At 38.1% G+C, this 22,778-nt stretch overlaps 1 protein-coding gene across 1 annotated transcript in view; it reads right to left on the bottom strand.

The window, feature by feature from the left end:
- SCEL (sciellin) overlaps window positions 1-22,778 on the bottom strand; it is a 99,130-nt gene that overhangs the window by 23,340 nt on the left and 53,012 nt on the right. Inside the window, exons 16-22 of the mRNA XM_029938425.1 lie at window positions 20,218-20,277; window positions 19,499-19,558; window positions 11,594-11,653; window positions 9,263-9,325; window positions 5,000-5,059; window positions 4,797-4,856; window positions 4,596-4,652 (exon numbers count right to left, since the gene is read on the bottom strand). Of these exons, the coding sequence (XP_029794285.1) occupies window positions 4,596-4,652; window positions 4,797-4,856; window positions 5,000-5,059; window positions 9,263-9,325; window positions 11,594-11,653; window positions 19,499-19,558; window positions 20,218-20,277 (420 nt within the window). The remainder of the gene's footprint in view (window positions 1-4,595; window positions 4,653-4,796; window positions 4,857-4,999; window positions 5,060-9,262; window positions 9,326-11,593; window positions 11,654-19,498; window positions 19,559-20,217; window positions 20,278-22,778) is intronic.

Here is a 22,778-nt window from a genome sequence, read left to right on the forward strand (position 1 = left end):
ATTTTTATAGAAGCCCAGCTACATGCAGCAGGGTGGAGCAAAGCCTTGATTCCAAACCCTTTTCATGACAATTGCAGTGGAAGGAAGACCTTATAACTGTATACATTTATGAGCAGCTGGAATTAGGTCCAAGAAAAATTGCCACTTCTCTGTGGATACAGTGAGGAATGCTAGAAAGAAATTTTGTTAACCTTTACACCTAAACATGCTTTTTTAAATGTAGTTTTCAAAATTGGGGGAGGGGGTGGGGAATGAGTTACCTGTTATGTAAAGTCATAGCACAAATCTTGAATATGAGCATTTGTGTTTGTTATGGTAATATAATCGGTTTTCCACCGTCCCACTGCAGAGCAGATTAAGAAAATAAATAAGTACTACTATGTCTGCTTTTATACAACTTTTCTCAAGATAAGCTCTGCATGAGAGAAAGTTAGCAGTTCACTCACCACTGCTCTTCCTCTCTCACGAGGGTGTGGGAGGTATTTATTAAAAGCTGCAATATGTTTCTCTCTCTACAGCTTACTTAAATTGCTTTTGTAGGGTATCAAACACATTTGCAAAATTAAGAGCCTCCATATAAAAAATTTACTATGGCACTTCTTTTATGCCAAGAACTAAATCTTGGGCATTAAGCTTTAGTTCAAAATGAATATTTGTCTCTCTGAAAGGAGTACAGAACACAGTGAGATAAGTGGTATAATTCTTCAGCTCTGTTGACACAGCAAAATGGGCCTGGCTTTATATATCTTTATAGTTCTTTTCAATGAGGAAGTCTTAAATATTTTATATTAGAGGAATGAACAGGTCCATAGGAAATTAGACAATGTAGGTATTTTAAATGTAAGATGTACTCAAGAATTTTAGTGGCTCTAATTCATCACCATGGTTGACTGAGGTTATGTCATGAGCAAGAGACAGTCATTGGCTTCAGCCAGCAGACCAATCATAAGATCTCAGATTCCTTCAGTTTGGTTTCACTTGTGGGGGCTCAGAATGTTAGAGCTGGAAAGCAATTAGCTTTATCTCGATGGACAACTGAAGGTCCTTGATTAGTCTGAGATTTTAGCCTTTAATTCAGAGTATATTTAAGCACCTAATATGTGCCAGGCATTGTTCTCTATATTGTAAGTAAAGACGTGAACAAGACAGACCCAGTCCTTACCCTCAAAAAGCGTATAGTTGGGGAGAGATGATTAAATAATAACTCCCTCTAGGAGACAAAAGTTTGGGACAAGAAGGTCAGAGAGCTTGAGAATATCTAAAAGAAGCATCTGATGCAGATGTGGTGGGTCTGGGGTGGGGGCCTGTTATCAATGCAATACCAGTGAAAAATGCCTATATGTGGGGGGGTGCATCCTGGGGGGTAGGGCTGCAGGAAGCCTGTGAAGGCAGGATCAGGTAGGCTTTGGAAACCAGGTTAAGGAGTATGGCCATTGTCCAACTGCCATGGGAAGCCACTGGAGGATTTGTTCAGAACGATGTGATCAGATCTCTGTTTCAGGAGGATCACTCTACAGTGTGGCCAATGGACTGAAGGTCAGAAGGCAAGACTGGCAGCAGACGGACCAATTAGGAGGCCGAATTGTAATCTGGTCATGGTAGTATCAGGGAAGATGAAGTACCTAAGTTCCTGAGATAGAAGCATGAAGAGTGACCTTTCAATTAGGGGGAATGAAGCATTAGAAAGAGTCAAGATTACCCCTTCCCCCAGCTTTCTTCCTTAAGCATAGATATGAGGAATCTGCAATGGAAGATAGGAAGAAACTCTTCTCTTGTTGGAATACTAAAACTTGGAGGTGTATGTCTTAGAGAATAAGAAGCCCTTAAAATTACGGAAGTATAATAATACAAATATTTCAGAATCCTTTTTCTACTTCAGATAAAGGATACATTCTCTAAGGTACTAGCTGCTTTTCAATCTTCATTTGTGAGCAGAAGTTTATAGGCTGCAGATAATTGAATGTCTCCTTTCTATGTTGGTTTGTGACAATGTGAAGCTGCCATTGCTGAAAGCTATGCAGTTTCTTCCTGAATAAATGAAAACTCTGCACAATTTGCATTTGTTCGGGTTGTTGTGCTCCTAGAAGGAGCTCAGGGACACCTCCTTACATTCCGATCAATGACCAAAGTTTATACCACCCCTAAGTGTGCAATACACATACAGCTGCTGGAAATGTCAGCAAAGTCACACAGAACGGACTCTAATTCACTGCTGTTCTGCTATTAAATAAGCAGTGCTCATGTCACATTGAATTGGATGTAAAATTGCCTGTGGCTGTTATTCCACTGGGAGATGCTTTAAAATACCCCCTCTCTCTACCCATTAAAATCAAGGGGGCAGCGTAGATACGTTCTAGTTACAGGTGGCTGAACTAATTGAATAAGTCACTTTTTTCAAATAGGCAGCTTTTCTGTTTGTCTGTTCTGCTTTAATTCTTGGATAACTTGGCTGATTATCATTAAATCTGGAGTCACTCCTAAAGAAGAGTCAGACATTGTTTAGGTTAGATTTATGGATTGAGCTTCCATCTAAAAGCCACAAGATGGCCAATATTTTAAAATTTCCTTTCTATAGGATCTCATTCATATAAGGAAAATGTCTTCTTTCTATAGATATTTTTTAAGAAGTTGATGAAATACAAACTACCCTTTTATAAAGTTGGCATCTTCTAATAAACGAAAAACAAAATTTTTACCAGAAAGTTACTATGGTCTGTCAACATAGTGCATTTGCCAGAAGGAGGGAGGAAGGAAGGGAAAGTGAGGAAACGGGGAAAGTCTCTGTGTGTGTGTGTGTGTGTGTGTGTGTGTGTGTGTGTGTATGTGTGTGTGAGAGAGAGAGACAGAGACAGAGACACACACATAGAGAGAGAGAGAGAGAGACAAGTGCATTTTGGGGAATCAGACACTGAGGGAGGGGCTGGCTATAGTAGCTACTATTAGTTACTCTGTATGTGGTTATTAAACCTAATCACTTCCAACTTGGCTGGGAACCTCCTAATACTGTTACTAATAAAAAGAAAAGTCCGACCCAGCCAAAACCAGTATGAAGAAATGGTTCTACATAACAGAGATATTTCCATACAATTATCATGGCAGGATTGAGACCAAAACCTGCTGATATTTCAGCTAGTAGGAAACCTCTGTGAGGTAAGTACTTTCTCTCCTCCCTGCACCCAAGTGACTGTTCCCTAGAATAAGCATATGTAATTGTGTTCCTTTCACTGCAGGGTGGGAGGGGGATTTAGAAGGGAAGGGCTGTAGTGAGTATAAAGGATGGACAGAAGATGGGAGTCTGAGCTGTTGGAGCTCCAGATTTTTTTGTTTTTCTTCTAGGCAGTGGCATCAGAAGGACTTGAGTTTAGATCCAGGATATGTTTTCTTTCTTCAGAAGGTGATTTAATGTCTTTGAGCTATACTCTTCTCTTTTATAAAGTAGGCTCTATGAATATATTTCTCATGGGGTAGTTGTAAGGATTGAATGTATATAAATTGCCAGTCCCACGAGGGGGACTCAGTAGGTGCTTCCCTCTCCGTGGCAGTGGCTCTTCTAGCGCCTCCCTCCTCCAAAGACCCCAGCACCCCAGTGACAAAACCATACAAGCAGAAAGAGCAAAATGATGCCCTAATGTAGACAACAAACTAGGAGAGGTAAGAGCTGGGCCAACGAGTGTACTACTCTGCCTTCTTTCCCTCAGCAGGTCCCAAACACTTCTCCACATGTTAACTTGTGTTCCTCATCTTAGAACATTGAGACTACGGTTCCCAGTTCTATGTTTGTAATGATAACATTGCAGGTCAGCAGGACAATTCAAATTTCTAATATTACGCACTCGGGTGCATTATTTATTATTGTCTATTAATAAGGCCCTTTAGGTGGAATATATAGATATCACATAAAGAGAGTAAATTATAATATATTTGAAGAACTCAAAATGGAAGTCAAGGCTTAAATCTGCTGCAACATTCTGTGAGCCCACACGAGCTATGGGCTCTAACGTTGAGGACCCTGAATATCCTTTCTGATGCTCTATAGTCATCTACATAAGCCACCAGTTTGGTTCAATTTCTCTGAAATACTTTTTCTTCTTATTTGACTGCCCTCAGTTTTCACTTCAGTCCTAACATGCTACAGACAACAAGCACTGAGTTGCACCCCTGTAAACAAAAAGTACAGAACTGAGTCACAAATAGTGGGACTCCAGAAGACTGCAACATGTTTCCTTGCTGACACAAGACACAGGGGTTAGAATTGTGTCTTCATTTGAACACTAAGGAAAAATAAAAGGCTTCTTTTTAAAAAAAAATTCTATATGTTTAATTTTAAGACAGAGGCAGAGCTCAAGCAGGCAAGGGACGGAGAGAAAGGGAGACATAGAATCCTAGGCAGGCTCCAGGTTCTGAGCTGTCAGCACAGAGCCAGATGTGGTGCTTGAACTCACGATCTGTGAGATCATGACCTGAGCCGAAGTCAGACGCTTAACTGACTGAGCCACCCAGGCACCTCAGTAAAAGGCTTCTTTAAGAGAGAGAGAAAGAAATAAAAATTTTAACTAAAACCTTAAGAACACCTCAAGATAGGCAAAGTCATTTACCGCCCAGTGGTTTTGAGAGCTGGCGATTTTACTTTAATGAGATTGTCCAAGCCTTCACTGTTCAAAAGAGAAAAAAATAAATAAATTCAGGTTAGTGATAGGTTTTGGTTATGCTAGCCACATTATAAATCCACTGATGAAATAGTGTGGATTTATACAATAGGCAGATGAAAACATGAAATGACTATTTTATTTGATTACCTCTGACTGCTTCTGGTCACTGCAGCATTCACTCTGATGAGGTTATCCAGATCCTGGTTCCTTTAAATAGATAAATAAAAGGAGAGAAAGTTAATGGTAAAGTTCTTTTGGCAGGAGCATTAAGGTTATAAATCAGCTTCAAATAATAATAAACCAAAATATTCTTCTTGCCCAAAACATAAAAATTTTTATAGTTCTAGTACCTTCGGTTGTTGGTGAGAGTTTCAGGACTCACTCTGATGAGCTTATCAAGATCTCGATTTCTTTAAGTGAAAGAAAAAAATCGAGGCAGCTTGGGTTAGAAATAATGTAGGTTCAAGTTGGTTGGAATTAGAAGAAAGGATTAGCCATCTTATCATTTAGCATGAGACACACTGGCTTGGCATAGAACAGCCCTGAAACAAGTTTTCTAACTAATTTGGGGGGACGGGCTATGCTGGATTTGAAGAGGAGTTGCTCTGAGTTTACACACTTCGTGGCCAGAGCACGTCCATGAGGGCACGCTGGCTGGAGGCCACAGCAAACATCTGGGAGTTAACTTACCCGTCTGCAGTGTTTTAACATCATGAAGATACAAGCTGATTTCAGTGTCCTTGTCCTTGTTAGTTTTTAAATCACATTCACCAGCTGAAGATATTTTTTTTTAAATAAGCTCTAAAATTGGGATTATATTTAGCATAAGACTTGGCAAAGAGCATTCTAGCAATCCATCAAAACTGTGACATTTCTTTCCTTTACAATGACTAAAAAGCTGAATTGAATTCAGCTGCTCCTGGTCAAATTAGTTACATGCTCTGAAGACTGTCTACTTCCTATGTGAAGCCCCACCAGTTTCTTTTCTCAGTCAAGAACAGTATTTCTTCCCACACAGTTTGCTGCCATTCACTGCCTCAGTGTCATACCTTAAGGGCTGGCAAGTGGTGATTTTTCAGTGTGTTCCTGTAAACCCCTTTTTAATATTTATTCAGAGAAACACAACAGCCTGCAATGGCAAGAGATCGCAGGACTGGGGCACCTGGATGACTCAGTCAATTAAGCATCCAACTTTTGATTCGGCCTAGGTCAGGATTTTAGTTTGTGGGTTCGAGCTCCGTGTGCGGCTTAGCGCTGACAGTGCAGAGCCTGCTTGAGATTGTCTGTATCCCTCTCTGCCTCTCCCCAACTCATGCACATGCGTTCTCTCTCTCTCTCTCTCTCAAAAATAAATTAAAAAAAAACAAATAAACACATAAACATTAAAAAAAAAGAAAAGGAAAAGAGAAGAAAAGAAAAAAGAAAAGAAAAGAAATCACAGGATCAAGATTACCGGCTTTCAGCACCATTTTGGACAGCAACCCGCCTACCTCCCTTTCCCCCCTCCCCTAGCGGTCCTTTCTCCTTATATAAAAATAAGAGACATTTTACTTATCAAAAAGATTAAAACCAGGTTAAGAGCTGAAGAGGAGCCATTTAGAGCTTCAACACTGAAAAGTTCTAAGAAAAAGTCTGTATTTCCCTCCAAATATTTCCTAATATTTCCATGGAATGTGCTTCCCAGCCTCTGGTGTCACTTTTTCATTCCATCATTGTTCTCAGATTTCCATGGTAGACAGAAAGCTACTAACTGAATTTTCACTGTTTTGAATTATCTTCAGTAATAACATTCACAATTAAAGATATTCAGTTAGTGTCTACATATACTATTAAAGGAAGGCTTATTCAGTGAGAGCTATTCAAAATATAATTTCCTTGTATACATTGATTGCAAAATCTAGTATCAAGATTAACTGTGCCTAAAAGACAATGATCTCTAAAGTGAGATTATTGTACCCCTTAAACTATTGTTAACACTGTATGTTAACCGTACTGGAATTAAAAAAATAAAGTGAGTTTAATTGCATATATTAGAATAAAAAGTACAAAGAATAGAACTTTGTAGCAAAGATAATGTGTTCAAATGTTACAATATTTTTAATGTAACTACATATAACATTTGTGTGCCAACATGATTTAGAGTAAGCTGCATACACAATCATGAGAACTTCCATTTTCACTCTTCTGATGAACACAAAAATTCTCATCTATGCAACAACCTAGAATAGTGATATTCAAATTACTGTTTCATAAAGTGCAGTAAGAAATACATTTTAGGGGCTCCTGGGTAACTCAGTCAGTTAGGCGTCCAACTCTTGATTTTGGCTCAGGTCATGATCTCAAGGTTCATGAGATGGAGCCCCTGCTGTTAGGGCAGAGCCTGCTTGGGAGTCTCTCCCTCCCTCTCTCTAGCCCCTTCCCTGCTCACGCTTGCACGCATGTGTACTCTCTCTCTCAAAATAAATAAATAAACTTTAAAAAAAAAGAAATACATTTTACATCACAACTCAATACTCTCTTTTCAGATAGACAGAGATACACACACAGATACACACACACATACACAAGCAAATACAAATTTCATTAAATAATACCCTTACTACATAATAACTCTCATGTTTTCCACTCTAATTAATTAATTTTATTTAATTGAGGGAAAATGATGATTGCCACTTACTATACTAATTGCAAGATCCATTGGTGGGTTTTGACCCACAGTTTGAGAAATCTTGGCTTAAAAAATATATAAATGTGTGCTGTGTTCTACCACTACTAAAAAGACAACACAGTGTTTTAACAAAATGAGGATCTCAGTATCTGTTCTGAATTGCCTTGATTGATAGCGTCACACAATTTATCTCAATGACTTGAAAATAACAAATTTATAGACCTTTTCTTTCAGGCCCTGGATCCCTGAAAACCCAGAAATCTTATATCTAAACTTTATCCAGGAAAATGTAACATTCTTCCCACTCCAGTAACTGCTTTCATTTGTTTTGCTTTAAGGATGTAAAGGGATATATTAGGATATTTAGCTATCACCGCCTCCATGTGGTTTAAGAGCTGTAAAGTGTTTTCCAGGCATTTGCACATTTGTGCCATTGTTGCCTCTAAAATAATATTTCAAGTGTCCCTGTCGAGCAGTAAAGGACACCTCCTGGCTGTCCCGTGGCAAGAGCAACAACTCTAGCTTTATAAACCTCCACTATTTTTGGAGGTGTTTAATTAACTTTCATTTCTTTTAAGATAAAGTTGGTGTGTTGTGGTTTAAAGACCAGGAGTTGGGCTGAGAATTAGAAGAACTCACAGGAGACTATGAGATTTTTGCCCCTGGCCTCAGTATTTTCATCTGTAAAATGAGGTGACTGGATCATCTGTAAGACTCTGCCCATCTCCAACATCTATTCCTAGGAAATTGTGAATATGAACTTGACTGCCTGTCATGTTTGTTAAATTAACCATTCAATGTCTCTTTTCCTTTTTAAATGCAATGGATGTACTGACAATGCATTCTATATTCAGAAGGCAGTACGTGAGTGTTCCAAAATGTAATATATTAAATTGACAACCTATTATTCTCTTGGAGTAACATCTCTGTGCCCCCCAGTTCATAATTAGCTTTAATCTATGATAATTGCATGCTGTTAATAAGATTGAATATGTCTACTGAATTCTCTTTTTGGTGTCCATGGCCTATAATTATACATAATGTGCAACTAATGATACCTAGTTGCAAGCTTCAAACCCAGTAGGTTCTCCATAATTATTCACTCCCTAACAGATCACAGAACTACTATCAGTGTCCCACTAGTTTTCTCTGTGACCCTGGTCAGATCACTTAACCTTTGTGAGTCTGTTTCCTCTTCTCAAAATTGAATAGGTTTGACTGAACCAGGGGTTTTCAAAATTGTTCAAACCAACAAGGCTGGAAGTTCTCTGGGATTCCTTCCTTCATCTCTAAAATTTTGCAATTTTTATATGTACCAACTAACTCAAAAAGGGAAATCAATATATGTATATAGTGTGTAATGGTATTAAAATCTTCATATAGCCAGAGATAACAAGTGAGTTTTATTATCTTACAGATACTGCCTAAGGAAATAAAAAATTTTAGGTCCATAATTTTGCTGGGGGCATCATACCATCTAAGAAACAATAAACCTCATAAATTTCCACTGACTACCAGAAAATGCTCTATGAAATGGAGTAAAGTATTGCTGCTACTGAATCTAACAGAGTGTTCTAGGTCTTTTTAGGAATTAACTATTATGCATAAATTGTCATCAGTTTAAGAGACAAAGGTATTAACATCAATACTATAAAGAACAAAACAAAACAAAGACAGCACATAGACCAGCTATGTTCCCACCGCAACCAGTCTCTTCACCTGCTTCACTTGAGGTGGAAAGAAGACAGCAGCATACTATTTTCTTCAGCTACCTCTCTTTCTTGCTAGTAATAAATAGATACTTATTTCCAGGAACATATCAAAACCGTGATGGTTTTTAAAGACCTATATTCAGTCTGTCCACAGAATGAATATAAATTATTTATATTCATATTGTGTTTTAAGGGGAAAAACAAAACAAAACAAATTAACATCTTTCTCTTACCCAGTCATGTTTTTGACAGCTTTGGGGCTTACATTAATCAGTTCATCAAGACTTGCTTTACTGCTAAAACAAAAGAAAATAGAAGGTCAAATTCAGCTATAAACCAGCAAATTTATGACTGACATTTTTTTCTTTTATCCTAGATAAAAGTAATAAGTTTACTGAGTTTCTACTTAACCAAGTTTTTTAAAAGAATCTTCAAAACAACCCACTGAGGTAGTTATTACCATCCTCCCTTTACAAATAAAGAGGTTGAGTTTCCTAGAAGGGAAGGCACTCTTGGGGCCGGTAGGAAGAAGTGCTTGAGAACGAACCAGGTTTGAAACCATAGCAACTGGACCCCAAACTTCATGCTCCTTCCCACTATCATCCTTCCCTCTGTCCACAGTAACTGCCTACATCTGCACCGTGCTCTTCGCCAACATCATCACAGTCATCCTGAGAGGGAGCGTGGACTAAGTCTGGTATGCATTTCTTGGCTTCTGAGCCCATATACAATGAGTCTTAACTCCTCAAGACAGAAATATATTCAATGTCATCCAAAAATAGTCTAGTCAAGTATAAGAATGTTACGTTACCAACTTTCTCGGGTCATTTAAAAATTAATCGTTGGGTTTGTGAAGGAGTAGAAAGCCAATATTCTTTGGTTTATTTGGCTTTATGAACTTACAATTTATTTACTATAAATTTATAATAATGATCTAGTTATGCTATTATTGTATCAAAATGAATTTCTCAAATGGTAATTATGCAGAATTTGCTTCAATACTGTAGTGAAATAAATTGAAACAATGAAAAAAGAAGAGTCTATCCAACATCACTGCATATCAAGAAATCAATTTGTTCTCTTTTCTTTTCATGTCCCCTTTCAGAATGCCCTTAGCCAAATGATTAATCTTATTTTTTGGAAGAAATTGGAGAATTCCAAATTCTTGAAATAATCTTGGTAAAGCCCACATTGTGTTTGCTGAAGGAATGAGTTTGGAGCCTAAAAAAATGTTGCAAGTTGCAATAGGTGGTAAAGTCAACTAAAATCTATAATAATGTGTACATTTTTAAACTTGAATATTAAATTCAGTAATTGTTGCCAGTTTAAATCTTCATCATTACTTGAATTCTTTTCAGTCCTATGTAAAAGCAGGTGGCTATGAATTCATTTCTTACACAATTATGTACATATGAGAATTTAATTTAGTTTTATTCTTGTTTCTTTCAAGACAACCTCAAATTTAAATTACTCTTGAGCTTTTGATTTTCCACATTATATTTTGTAGCAGAATTAGCATTTAGGATATTTTGGGAGGTTGCAACAAACAAAAGAAAACTATAAAAATGTAAAATTATTTATCATTTCCATGTGTTTCCCATTTCCAGCCCCTCCAAAAATAGCAAAGACAAAGCAAGCAAGCAAAACAACATAACCTCGGACATTTGGAAAACAGAGTTACTTTCTGACCTAAGGTATGTGGGTAATATATATATAATGTGAATCTGTAACATTGAGGGTACTCTAAGATATTATATGAATCACTTCAGAATTGCACTTCATGTAGTGCTAAATCAGAACGTAAGACCTCAAATTACATAAATTGCTTTTATTCTAAACACTCAAATAGATAATTATAGCTCTAAAGAGACATTTTATTATTACAATGGGCTCTCATACCAACACTAACACCAAAGGCCTAAACAAGAAGCCTAATGTCATATACTTTATTATTGGACAATACGTTATATACCTTAAAGAGAAAGAAGGCCAGAAATGTTTGTATCATTTAACTAATCTTTACAATTAACTTATAAACTAATTTTATCATGTACAGACCCTTTCGTGTAAATTATTGCATCCAATTATGTGGAACTATTATACTGAAATAGAATTATGTTAGAATCACAAGCATGGAACACAAATCCCATACTGATAAGAGACATTTTAAGAAATTCTCGGGGTGCCTGGGTGACTCAGTCGGTTGAGCCTCTGACTTCGGCTCAGGGTCAAGCCCCATGTCGGGCTCTGTGCTGACAGCTAGCTCAGAGCCTGGAGCCTGTTTCAGATTCTGTATCTCCCTCTCTTTCTGACCCTTTCCTGCTCACACTGTCTCTCTCTGTCTTTCAAAAATAAATAAAAAGCATTTTTAAAAAATTCTCTATCCTCCATTAAAGCCCACAGCTGGGGAGCCCTTTCCAGGACTTGAACACCATGTTTCTAACACAGCTGTTGATTTTGGGTCTCATCACCAGCTGTCTCTATGATGAGACAATGAATTTTATTACACTTTTTTAAGTTAAATAGAAAAATCCAGAGATATAGAAGAGTTCCATGAACCTCACCTTTGGTTAGTTCTGTTTGTTTCAGGAGCCACTTTGATAAGACTGTCAAGACTGTGGCCCCTTTAAAACATGGAAGAAATGATCAGATCAGTGGTTGATTTACATCATGTGGTTGCAAATATTTATTAACACTGAGAACCATTTTTATTGTGAAAATATTTTATTATAAAATATTTATGAACATAGAGTTCATTTCAAAGGATTGGAATTTTCATTCCTATGAATATATATATTTGAACCTAACTATAGCTGCATAGAAATAATAAACAAAACCAATGGTTTTAGAAGATTCATGATATGCCAGGCACTGTTCAAGTGATTTACATGATTTATATGATTTAATCCTAACCAATAATTGAATATAGGAAGTGTTATCATCCCATTTTCACAAAGGGAAAAACAGAGACACAGAAAGATTAAGTGTAAGCGAAGTAATCTAACTCAAGAGCATATGTGCTTTCCGTGAGACAACCATTGTATTGGAACTTAGTATTGAATTATCTTTGGAGTGACTAGACAGCACCTGGTCCAATGTCCTTACTGTGAGGACAAGAAAATTGAAGCCCTGTTTGGGAGAAGTGACCAATCAAGTTTCACACAGTTAGTGAGGGCAGAGCCAGACCTAGACCCAAATCTATAGTCTCCCATCTAGTTCTTTATCACCTCTTCTATGCCATCCTCTGCTTAAGAAAACTACACAAATTGGGGTGCCTGTGTAGTTCAGTCAGCTAAGCAACCAAGTCTTGATTTCAGCTTAGTTCATGATCTCATGGTGGGTCATGTGATTGAGCCTTGCATCAGGCTCTGCACTGACAGCACAGAGCCTGCTTGGGATTCTCTCTCTTCCTCTGTCTCTCTCTCTCTCTCTGCCCCTCCCCTACTCATGAGCACATGCATGCGTTCTCTCTCTCTCTCAAAGTAAATAAACTTAAAAAAAAAAAGAAAGAAAAATAGACCATACTCTGTCCTGCAAGAGTGGGAGGAAAACACAGAGTCCAGAAAGAAGACAAACTCAAAGGTGCCTGGGTGAGTGTGAACTGGGGAAATAAAAAGAGGCTGGGCCTAGGCGTGCAGAGGAGAGGGAGCCCCAGTCCAATGCAGAGCCGGGAAGAGCAGAGGAGAGCACTCAGAGCCCTGGAGAGCCAAGGGAAAGAGAAAGAGAGACTGAAGCTGTTCATAGACGCATCTCAGGAGAAGAGAAAAGACGAGGCCTGTGATGGAGAGAGAGAGACATTATCATCCCATATATAACCGCTGGGTCCGGGGAGAGAAACCCCTCCCAGTTATCTGGGGCATTCTCCCTTGGGCTCAGCACACCGGTGCCAATTCCAGGTGGCACCAGGAGAAACAGCTCCCTGACTCTCCCTACTCGATCCCGATTAGGAAGCTGGCCGCCTGCGGGAGTACATCTCATCTCAGGCGGTAGCATTTAAATGCATGGACTAGGATTTGGCAATGAGGCGAGGTTTGGAAAATACAACTTGGCCTGCCCATGGCACATGGAAATTGGACTCAAAAGAGTGGCTTGCAATACTTCGTTCAAGAAGGGCTTGGAGCACAGCCATTCTTCTCCCTGAAACCACCAAGGTGGGGCCTCGGAGAGCAGCCCTCCCCCCTCAGAGCTACCTACACCAAACCACGCCCATCTGCATGGGAGAGCTGCCTTTTTTCCCCTCACCATCCAGATATATTTTCCCTTATCTCATTCTTACCTCTCCCCTTGGCCGGTTATACGCTTTTAGACTGTCCATTGTCTTTTGTTGTTTCTCTCCCCCCCTTTTCTTTTTTTTTTTTTCCTTTTCCTTTCCTTTCCTTTCTTTTCTTTTCTTTCATTCCCCTTTTGGGTTGCTTGTTTGTTTAATTTGTCTCTGTGTTTGCATGCTTTTGTTCCCTGTGTATTTGTCTGTCTGTTTTCCTTTTCAGGGCTACCTCAAGAAACAAGCCAAAGTACATATGGTGGACAGTCCCAAATATCACTGAGTAGGGAACTAAAGTACTCATAGGCACAACAAGAGAAACTGAGACACAAGTAAAAAAAACACTTCCTGAAACAATAGGCCCTGGATAGTCAATGAGCCTCCTTTAGTATAGCAATACTAACAGGTGCACAGTGCATAACGATCTTCTAAAACTGACAAGAGACAGAAAGCTAGTCAAAATGGCAAAATGAAATAACTTTCCTCTAAAGAAATTCCAGGAAGAAGTCACGGCCACAGACCTCCTTAAAACAGATATAAGCAATACAACTGAACAAGAATTTAGAACGATTGTCATAAAATTAATCACTGGGCTTGAAAATAGCATCAGAGAAGCTATTGATACAAAGTCTAGGGACCTTCAAAATAACTGTGATGAGTTAAAAAAGGCTACAAATGAGGTGCATAATAAAATGGAGGTGTCCACGGCATGGATTGAAGAGGCAGAGAGGAGAATACGTAAATTAGAAGACACAGTTATAGCAAAAGGGGAAGCAGAGAAAAAGAGAGAGAAATTCATACAGGAGCATGAAAGGAGAATTCGAGACCTAAGTAATACAATCAAATGGAACAATAGCCATATCATAGGAGTTCCTGAAGAAGAAGAAAGAAAAAGTTTCTCAAGGGGTGCTTAATCAAATTATAGCCAAGAACTTCCCTAATCTGGAGAAGGAAATAGACATTGAAATACAAGAGGCACAGAGAACTCCCCTAAGAAGTAATTTTAATCAACCTTCAGCACAACATATCATAGTGAAACTGGCAAAATATAAAGATAGAGAATTCTGAAAGCAGCTAGGGATAAAAGGGCCCTCACATACAAATGGAAACCTATCAGAGTGCTTATAGACCTATCTAATGAAACTTGGCAGGCCAGAAAGAAATGGCTGGAAATCTTCAATGCGATGAACAGAAAAAATATGCAGCCAAGAATCCTTTATTCAGCCAGTCTGTCATTCAAAATAGGAGAGATAAAGGTTTTACCAAATAAACAAAAATTGAGAGAATTTATCACCACCAAACCAGCCCTACAAGAAATCCTAAGAGGAACTCTATGAGGGAAATGTTGCAAGGAATACAAGGTACCAGAGACACCACTACAAACATGAACTCTACAGAGAACAGAATGAATCCAAACCCACATTTTTCAATAATAACACTGAATGTAAATGGACTGAATGCTCCAATCAAATGACACAGGGTAGCAGAATGAATAAAAAAGCAAAATCCATCTATTTGCTGTCTACAAGAGACTCATTTTAGACCTGAAGACACCTTCAGATTGAAAGTAAGGGGATGGAGAAATATCTATCATGCAACTGGTAGTCAAAAGAAAGCCAGAGTAGCCATACTTATATTGGACAAACTGGAATTTAAAGTAAAGGCAATAACAAAAGATGAAGAAGGACATTATATAATAATTACAGGGTCTCTCTCTCAGGAAGAGCTAACAATTATAAACACCTACGTGCCGAATTTGGGAGCACCCAAATATATAAAACAATCACAAACAGAAACAATCTTATTGATAAGAACGTGCTAATTGCAGGGGATTTTAATAGTCCACTTACAGCAAGGAGAGGTCAACCAGACAGAAAACCATTAAAGAAACAATGGACCTGAATGACACAATGGAACAGATGGAATTGATAGATATATTTTGAACTCTGCATCCTGAAGCTAGGGAATTCACCTTCTTCTTGAGAGCACATGGCACATTCTCCAAGATAAATCACATACTGAGGCATAAAGCAGCCCTCCATAAATACAAATGAATTGAGATCATACCCTGCACACTTTCAGATCACAGTGCTATGAAACCTGAAATCAACCACAGGAAAAAGTCTGGAAAACCTCCAAAAATGTAGAGGTTAAAAACCACACTACTAAAGAATGATTGGGGCAATCAGGCAATTAGAGAAGAAATTAAAAATATATGGAAACAAATGAAAATGAAAATACAACAATCCAAACTCTCTGGGACAGAGCAAAGACAGTCCTAAGAGAAAGGTATATTGCAATCTAGGCCTATTTCAACAAACTAGAAAGAAAAAACAAAAATTCAAAATCCAAAAGAGCACCTAAAGGAACTAGAAGCAGAGCAGCCAGAGCACCCCAAACCCAGCAGAAGAAGAGAAATAATAAATATCAGGGAAGAAATAAACAATATAGAATTAAAAAAACAGTTGAACAGATCAATAAAACCAAGACTTGTTTTTTTGAAAATATAAACAAAATTGATAAACCTCTAGCCAGGCTCCTCAGAAAGAAAGGAGAAAACACTCAAATAGACAAAATCATGAATGAAAACAGATCTATTACAACCAGTCCCTCAGAAATACAAGCAATCATCAGAGATTACTATGAAAAGTTATATGCCAGCAAACTGGGCAATCTAGATTAAATGGACAAATTCCTAAACACACATGCACTACCAGAATTCAAACAGGAAGAGATAGAAAATCTGAATAGGCCGATAACCAGTGAAGAAATTGAATCGGTTATCAAAAATCTCCCAACGAACAAGAGCCCAGGGCCAGATGGCTATCCAGGGGAATTCTACCAGACATTTAAAGCAGAGTTGATACTCATTCTTCTGAAGCTACTCCAAAAAATAGAAATAGAAGGAAAACTTCTGAGTTCATTCTACAAAGCCAACATCACTTTGCTTCCCAAACCAGACAGAGACCCAACAAAAGAAAAGGCCAATATCCTTAATGAATACAGATGCAAAAATACTTAACAAGATACTAGCAAATCAAATTAAACAGCATATAAAAAGAATTAACCATCATGATCAAGTGGGACTCATTCTTGGGTTACAGGGCTGGTTCAATATTTGCAAATCCATCAACGTGATATATCACAGTAACAAAAGAAAAGATAAAAACCATATGATCCTGTCAATAGATGGAGAAAAAAAGCATTCGACAAAATATAGCATACTTTCTTAATAAAAACCCTTGAGAAAGTTGGGATAGAAGGAACTTACTTAAATATTATAAATAAAAGCCATTTAGGAAAAGCCCACAGCTAATACCATCCTAAATGGGGAACAACTGAGAGCTTTCCCCCTGAGACCAGGAACACAAAAAGGATGTCCACTATCACCACTGTTGTTTAACATAGTACTGGAAGTCCTAGCGTCAACAATCAGACAACAAAAGGAAATAAAAAACATCAGAATTGGCAAAGATGAAGTTAAACTTTCACTTTTCACAGATGACATGGTACTCTACATGGAAAACTCAACCAACTCCATAAGAAGCCTACTAGAACTGATCCATGAATTCACCAAAGTTGCAGGGTACAAAAATCAACACACAGAAATCGGTGGCATTTTTATATACCAATACTAAAGCAACAGAAAGAGAAATCAAGACACTGATCCCATTCACAATTGCATGAAAAACCATAAAATATCTAGGAATAAACCTAACCAAAGATGTAAAAGATCTGTATGATGAAAACTATAGAAAACTTATGAAGGAAATTGAAGAAGACACAAAGAAATGGAAAAGCATTCCATGCTCGTGGATTGGAAGAATAAACATTGTGAAAATATCATTATTACCCAAAGCAATCTACATATTCAATGCAATCCCAATCAAAATTGCACCAGCATTCTTCTCAAAGTGAGAAAAAAACTATCCTAAAATTCATATGGAACCACAAAGAACCTCGAATAGCTGAAGTAATATTAAAGAAGAAAACCAAAATGGAAGGCATCACAATCCCAGACTTTAGCCTCTACTACAATGCTGTCATCATCAAGACAGAATGGTATTGGCAAAAAACAGACACACAGACCAATAGAATAGAATAGAGAACCCAGAACTGGGCCCACAAATGTATAGCCAATTAATCTTTGAGAAAGCAGGAAAGAGTATCCAATGGGAAAAAGACAGCCTCTTTAACAGGTGGTGCTGAGAGAACTGGACAGCAACATGCAGAAGAATGATACTAGACCACTTTCTTACACCATACACAAAAATAAACTCAAAGTGGATGAAGGACCTGAATGTGAAACAGGAAATCATCAAAACCCTAGAAAAGAAATCGGGGAACAGCCTCCTCGACCTTAACTGCAGCAATTTCCTACTTTACACATCCCCAAAGGCCAGGGAATCAAGAGCAATAATAAACTATCAGGACCTCATCAAGATAAAAAGCTTCTGCACTGCAAAGGAAATAATAAAGAAAACAAAGAGGCAACGAAAGGAATGGGAAAAGATAGTTGCAAATGACATTTCAGATAAAGGGCTAGTATCCAAAATCTATAAGGAACTCACCAAACTCCACACCTGAAAAATGAATAATCTAGATTAGAAATGGGCAGAAGACATGAATAGACACTTCTCCAAAGAGGACATCCAGATGGCCAACAGATACATGAAACGACGCTCAGTGTCACTCATCATCAGGGAAATACAAATCAAAACCACACTGAGATATCACCTCATGCCAGTCAGAGTGGCTAAAATGAACAAATCAAGAGACTACAGATACTGGCAAGGATGGATGTTGAGTCTAGCCACCTCCGGCCGACAGGGTGGTAAATCCTTGTGGGTCCGTTCCTGAGGGAGGGAGAGAGAGTAGGGCAGGAAGGGGAGCACAGAGAGTGAGGCAAGACAAGCGTTTTCCAATCAAGCCCCTTTATTGAAAAAGAATCAAACCTATATAGGATTAGGGGTGGGAAACCGGCCCAGGTTGGTTGCCAGGTAACAGAGTCAAATGATTATTAGAGAAAGGGGAAACCAAAACTGAAACTCCGAACACAGCATCAAAGGAAGCGCCCAGACTTTTGTCCGCAATAATGGGCAGGGGAAGATTAGTGCTGCATAAACCCGAATGCGGTTTGATCTTTTGTTCATTTTGGCTTTTCTCGTCTGGCTCAGTATGACTGTCTCTGAATCCTGGACCAGGAAATGCACTCTCCTAGCCTCTAGATGTAAATCTTGTTTTTTTGGTTGCTCCCTGGAGAGCGATATGTCCTTGCCTGAGGCAGCCAAAACTCGGCAGCTCCCAACAGATGGAGAAATGGGCACCCTCCTACACTGTTGGTGGGAATGTAAACTGGTACAGCTGCTCTGGAAAACAGTGTGGAAGTTCCTCAAAAAACTATCAGTAGAACTCCCCTATGACCCAGCAAAAGCACTGCTGGGGATCTACACAAGGGATACAGAAGTGCTGATACATAGGGACACATGTACCCCCAATATTCATAGTGGCACATTCAAAAATAGCCAAAGAAAGAGCCTAACTGTCCATCAACTGATGAATGGATCAATAAGATGTGGTTTATCTATACAATGGAGTACTACATGGCAATGAGAAAGAATGAAATCTGGCTATTCATACCAAAGTGGATAGACCTCGAGGGTGTCATGCTACACGAAATAAGTCAGGCGAAGAAGGACAGATACCATATATTTTCACTCAAAGGTCTAACACAAGAAACCTAAAAGAGGACTATGGGGAGGAGAATGGAGGAAAAAGAGTTAGGGAGAGGGAGGAAGTCAAATCATGAGAGAGACTCCTGAATACTGAAAACAAACTTAGGGCTGTAGGGAGAGGGGGAAACGGAAAGGGTGGTGATGGTCATAGAGAGGGGCACTTGTGGGGAAGAGCACTGGGTGTTATACGGAAACCAACTTGACAATAAACTATAAAGAAAAAAGAAATAAAACAATAAAATGTCTTGTCCTTTCTTGGAAATCAACCATGCATCTAATTAATCAAAGGTTACTGCCATTATATTAAAAATTTGTTGACCAAAATCTTTACCATTTTAAATATGAAGTCATGGAAGTCCCATTTTCTTGAACTATCATTGAGTTCAGTATCAGCCTGCTAAAATGTTAATTTAATTATGTTTTCCAGTATTGGTATGTGTGAAACCAAAAACAAGAAACATATTAAAACTTACCCTTGTACGATTTTTCCTGTTCTTGGAACCACTTTGATGAAGTTATCAAGATCTTTGGAACTTAAAACAAAAAACAAAAACAAAATGATAAGTAAAAGTGGAATTAAATCAACTAAGTATTTATTTAAAAGATATATATGCTCAAGATGAATTTTACTATTACATTTTGAGAGAAATCAATACCAGTCTATGTCCTTTATCTTAAAAAGTACAATTTTGACCTCCATACAAATCATTGATACACTGATGTATATTCTTATTTACCCTCAAAATTATAATAATCATAAAAATAATCATCACATTAGGGCAATATTGAGTTTTTAAAAATCAATCGGGAACTATATAATGATTTGCTAAAAATTTTCACCTGCCCTCCCCCAAGTTTTTAATCCAACACTGTAGCTGTTACTAAACTATATTTTGGTAATAATTTCTATTTTTGGTGCCTTCTTGCTTTAATGGGATTTTATTTACATTATTTCATTTGATCCTTACAACAACCAAGTGACAACAGTAGAACAGACATGACTCTCATTTTATGACTAAAGAAGTCTCAGTTCAGAGCATTCAAGGGACTTGCTCAAAGGCACCCAACGGGAAGTAATGGATTTGAGACTTGCTGATTCCAGTCCAAAGATTTTGCCACATAGCTTCCCTGATGAGTGCTGCCACAAATTGATGCAGTGGGGGAGGGGAGAAAGATAAGACAAAATCTTCACCTTGCGTTACTTCTGTTTACTTCAGAGGTCACGTTGATGAGATTGTCAAGGCTTTGGCCCCTTTAAAACATTGAAGAAATGATGAAATTAGTGATAGATTAACACCAAATGAATAAAACTATTTACTGAAACTCAGAAACTATATTAACATTTATTGACATCATGCCAAAGAATGGAATAATGTTAAAGTTGACTAGGGATTTATACATCTCTGAGACTCAGTGAGACAATATTTTAATCTTGGAGACTTTAGGCCAGTCACAAATACTGCACTGGAACTCTTTTTCTATTGTGATTCATTTAATGTTATGCTCTTAACCTTTGCCAGGTGCACTAAACATTTTCTAATAGTCTATATATGCATCTCATGGAACATTTCAGAAGGCACATCCTCTTAATATCAACTTCCAACATGCTGTGGGAATTTAAAATCAACTTTGGAGAATCCATATTTTGAAAAATTGACACTTATTAGTAGGTTTTCTATTCACAAGACTAGATTAAGATTAATATACAAAATTGTTAAAGTCCATGATATAGAACCTTGTATCTACATCTGGCACTTAGAACCATGTGTTAAAGCTACAAATTTTGACTAGTTGTGTTGGCAACAAACATTAGGAAGATTAAAATTTATAGGGTTCTAAACTGTAAGATATATTTACTATAATAAAAAACCCATGTAGTCACTAAAAACATGTCAGTATTTTGTTATCTTTTAATATTCTGTTTCTGATCTTAATGGAATTTTGCTTTTCTTATTGTTTCTGTTTTCCACTTAAGCAGCCAAGCCAATGGCCCTGTGATCTACGGAGGATGTCACACGGGTAAAGGACATCCACAGAAGGTACTTTGTAAAAATCTTAATTTATTTATTTTGAGAGAGACAGAATATGCATGGGAGGGGTAGAGAGAGAGGAAGAGAATCCCAAGCAGGGTCCATGCTGTCAGCACAGAGCCTGATGTGGGTCTCGATTCTGTGAACTGTGAGATCATGACTTGAGTCAAAATCAAGAGTCAGGCACTTAACCGAGCCACCCAGGCTCCATCCAAGAAGGTACTTTTACACCCTGTTTCTCCATGACCCATGGCCCTACAAAGTCTCTGAGGTTGCGTCTACACAACATCACAGATACAGGTATTTGGAAGCAACCAGATGTTAAGTTTTTACTTGTATCCAGATGTCAGAGAATGTATATACCCAGGTAAAAAACAGTGATTTAAAAAAAATGTGTGGACTTTTGTCTTGCAAAATAAAACAACCTGAAAGAAGCAACTATTCTACCTCTATTGATGTTTTTTTTACCTCTTGTTGATTTTTGCCTAAATGAAGTATATGAAATTCAAATTCCAGAATCTGAGAAAAAAATTTCCAGGATTCTATTTTCATATTTGAATAAAACAGTAAGCATTGCAACTCCTCCCTTGTAATATTTGTGTTTATTTTGGAGTTAGTTTTGATTATATTGCCAAGAACTTGATCTCTTTAAACATATTAAATAAAGCACATATCAGTGAGGGGCTACTTAAGTCTCAAAGTAAATAAAATCAATAAAGGAGAGTGTGCTAATTAAGGCAGCAATTTAAAATAATATTTTGAGCTAAACTGTGTGAATCAATGCCTCATAGTGTATATATCCTCAGTGTTTATTCATGTCTTCAATCCACAAATAGTTATGGACACCTGTGAATAGCACAGACCTAGGCTTCCACTCTAACTCAGGAAGAGGCAGGCAATATACAAGCAAGCATATAAATGAATGGCACAATTCTAGATAAGAATAGGTGCTTTCAAGAAAATTAAAAAAGTGCCTGGTGTCTGTGTTTTGGGGTTGGAGGAGGGGGTGGTGACAGTTATATTCAATGATCAGAAATGATCTCTCTGAGAAAGTGACAATATGAGGGCAGAGCAGTCCCAAAGTAGGAATAGCATATGCAGAAGTCTTAAGGCAGGAATGAGCCAAGAATACAAAAAGATCAATTTGGCTGGACTTTATGGAATAAGTGAAAGACAATTGCTAAGGGTTAGAATTGTATTCTACCTGAAATGGAAAAACACTGTACTTTTTTTAATAAGAGAGGGAACAAGATTTGGTTTTACTTTTAAAAGATCTACAGTGGTGCCTGGGTGGTTCAGTCAGTTAAGGGTCTGACTTCAGCTCAGGTCATGATCTTGCAGTTCATGAGTTTGAGCCCTGCATCCAGCTCCGTGCTGTCAGCTCAGAGCCTGGAGCCTGCTTGGGATTCTGATTCTGTGTCTCCCTCTCTCCCTGCCCCTCTCCTGATTGAGCACTCTCTCTCTCTCTCGCTCTTTCTCTCTCTCTCTCTCTCCCCGCCCCTCTGTCTCTCAAAAACAAACAGAAAAAAAGTTAGGGGTGCCTTGGTGGCTCAGTCAGTTGAGTGTCCTACTTAAGCTCAGGTCATGATCTCGCAGTTGGTGAGTTCAAGCCCTGTATCGGGCTCTGTGCTGACAGCTCAGAGCCTGGACCCTGCTTCTGATTCTGTGTCTCCCTCTCTCTCTGCCCTTCCCCATTCACACTCTGTCTCTGTATATGTGCACA

The sequence above is a fragment of the Suricata suricatta genome, chromosome 4 (assembly GCF_006229205.1).
Source record: "Suricata suricatta isolate VVHF042 chromosome 4, meerkat_22Aug2017_6uvM2_HiC, whole genome shotgun sequence".
NCBI classification, from domain to species: domain Eukaryota; kingdom Metazoa; phylum Chordata; class Mammalia; order Carnivora; family Herpestidae; genus Suricata; species Suricata suricatta.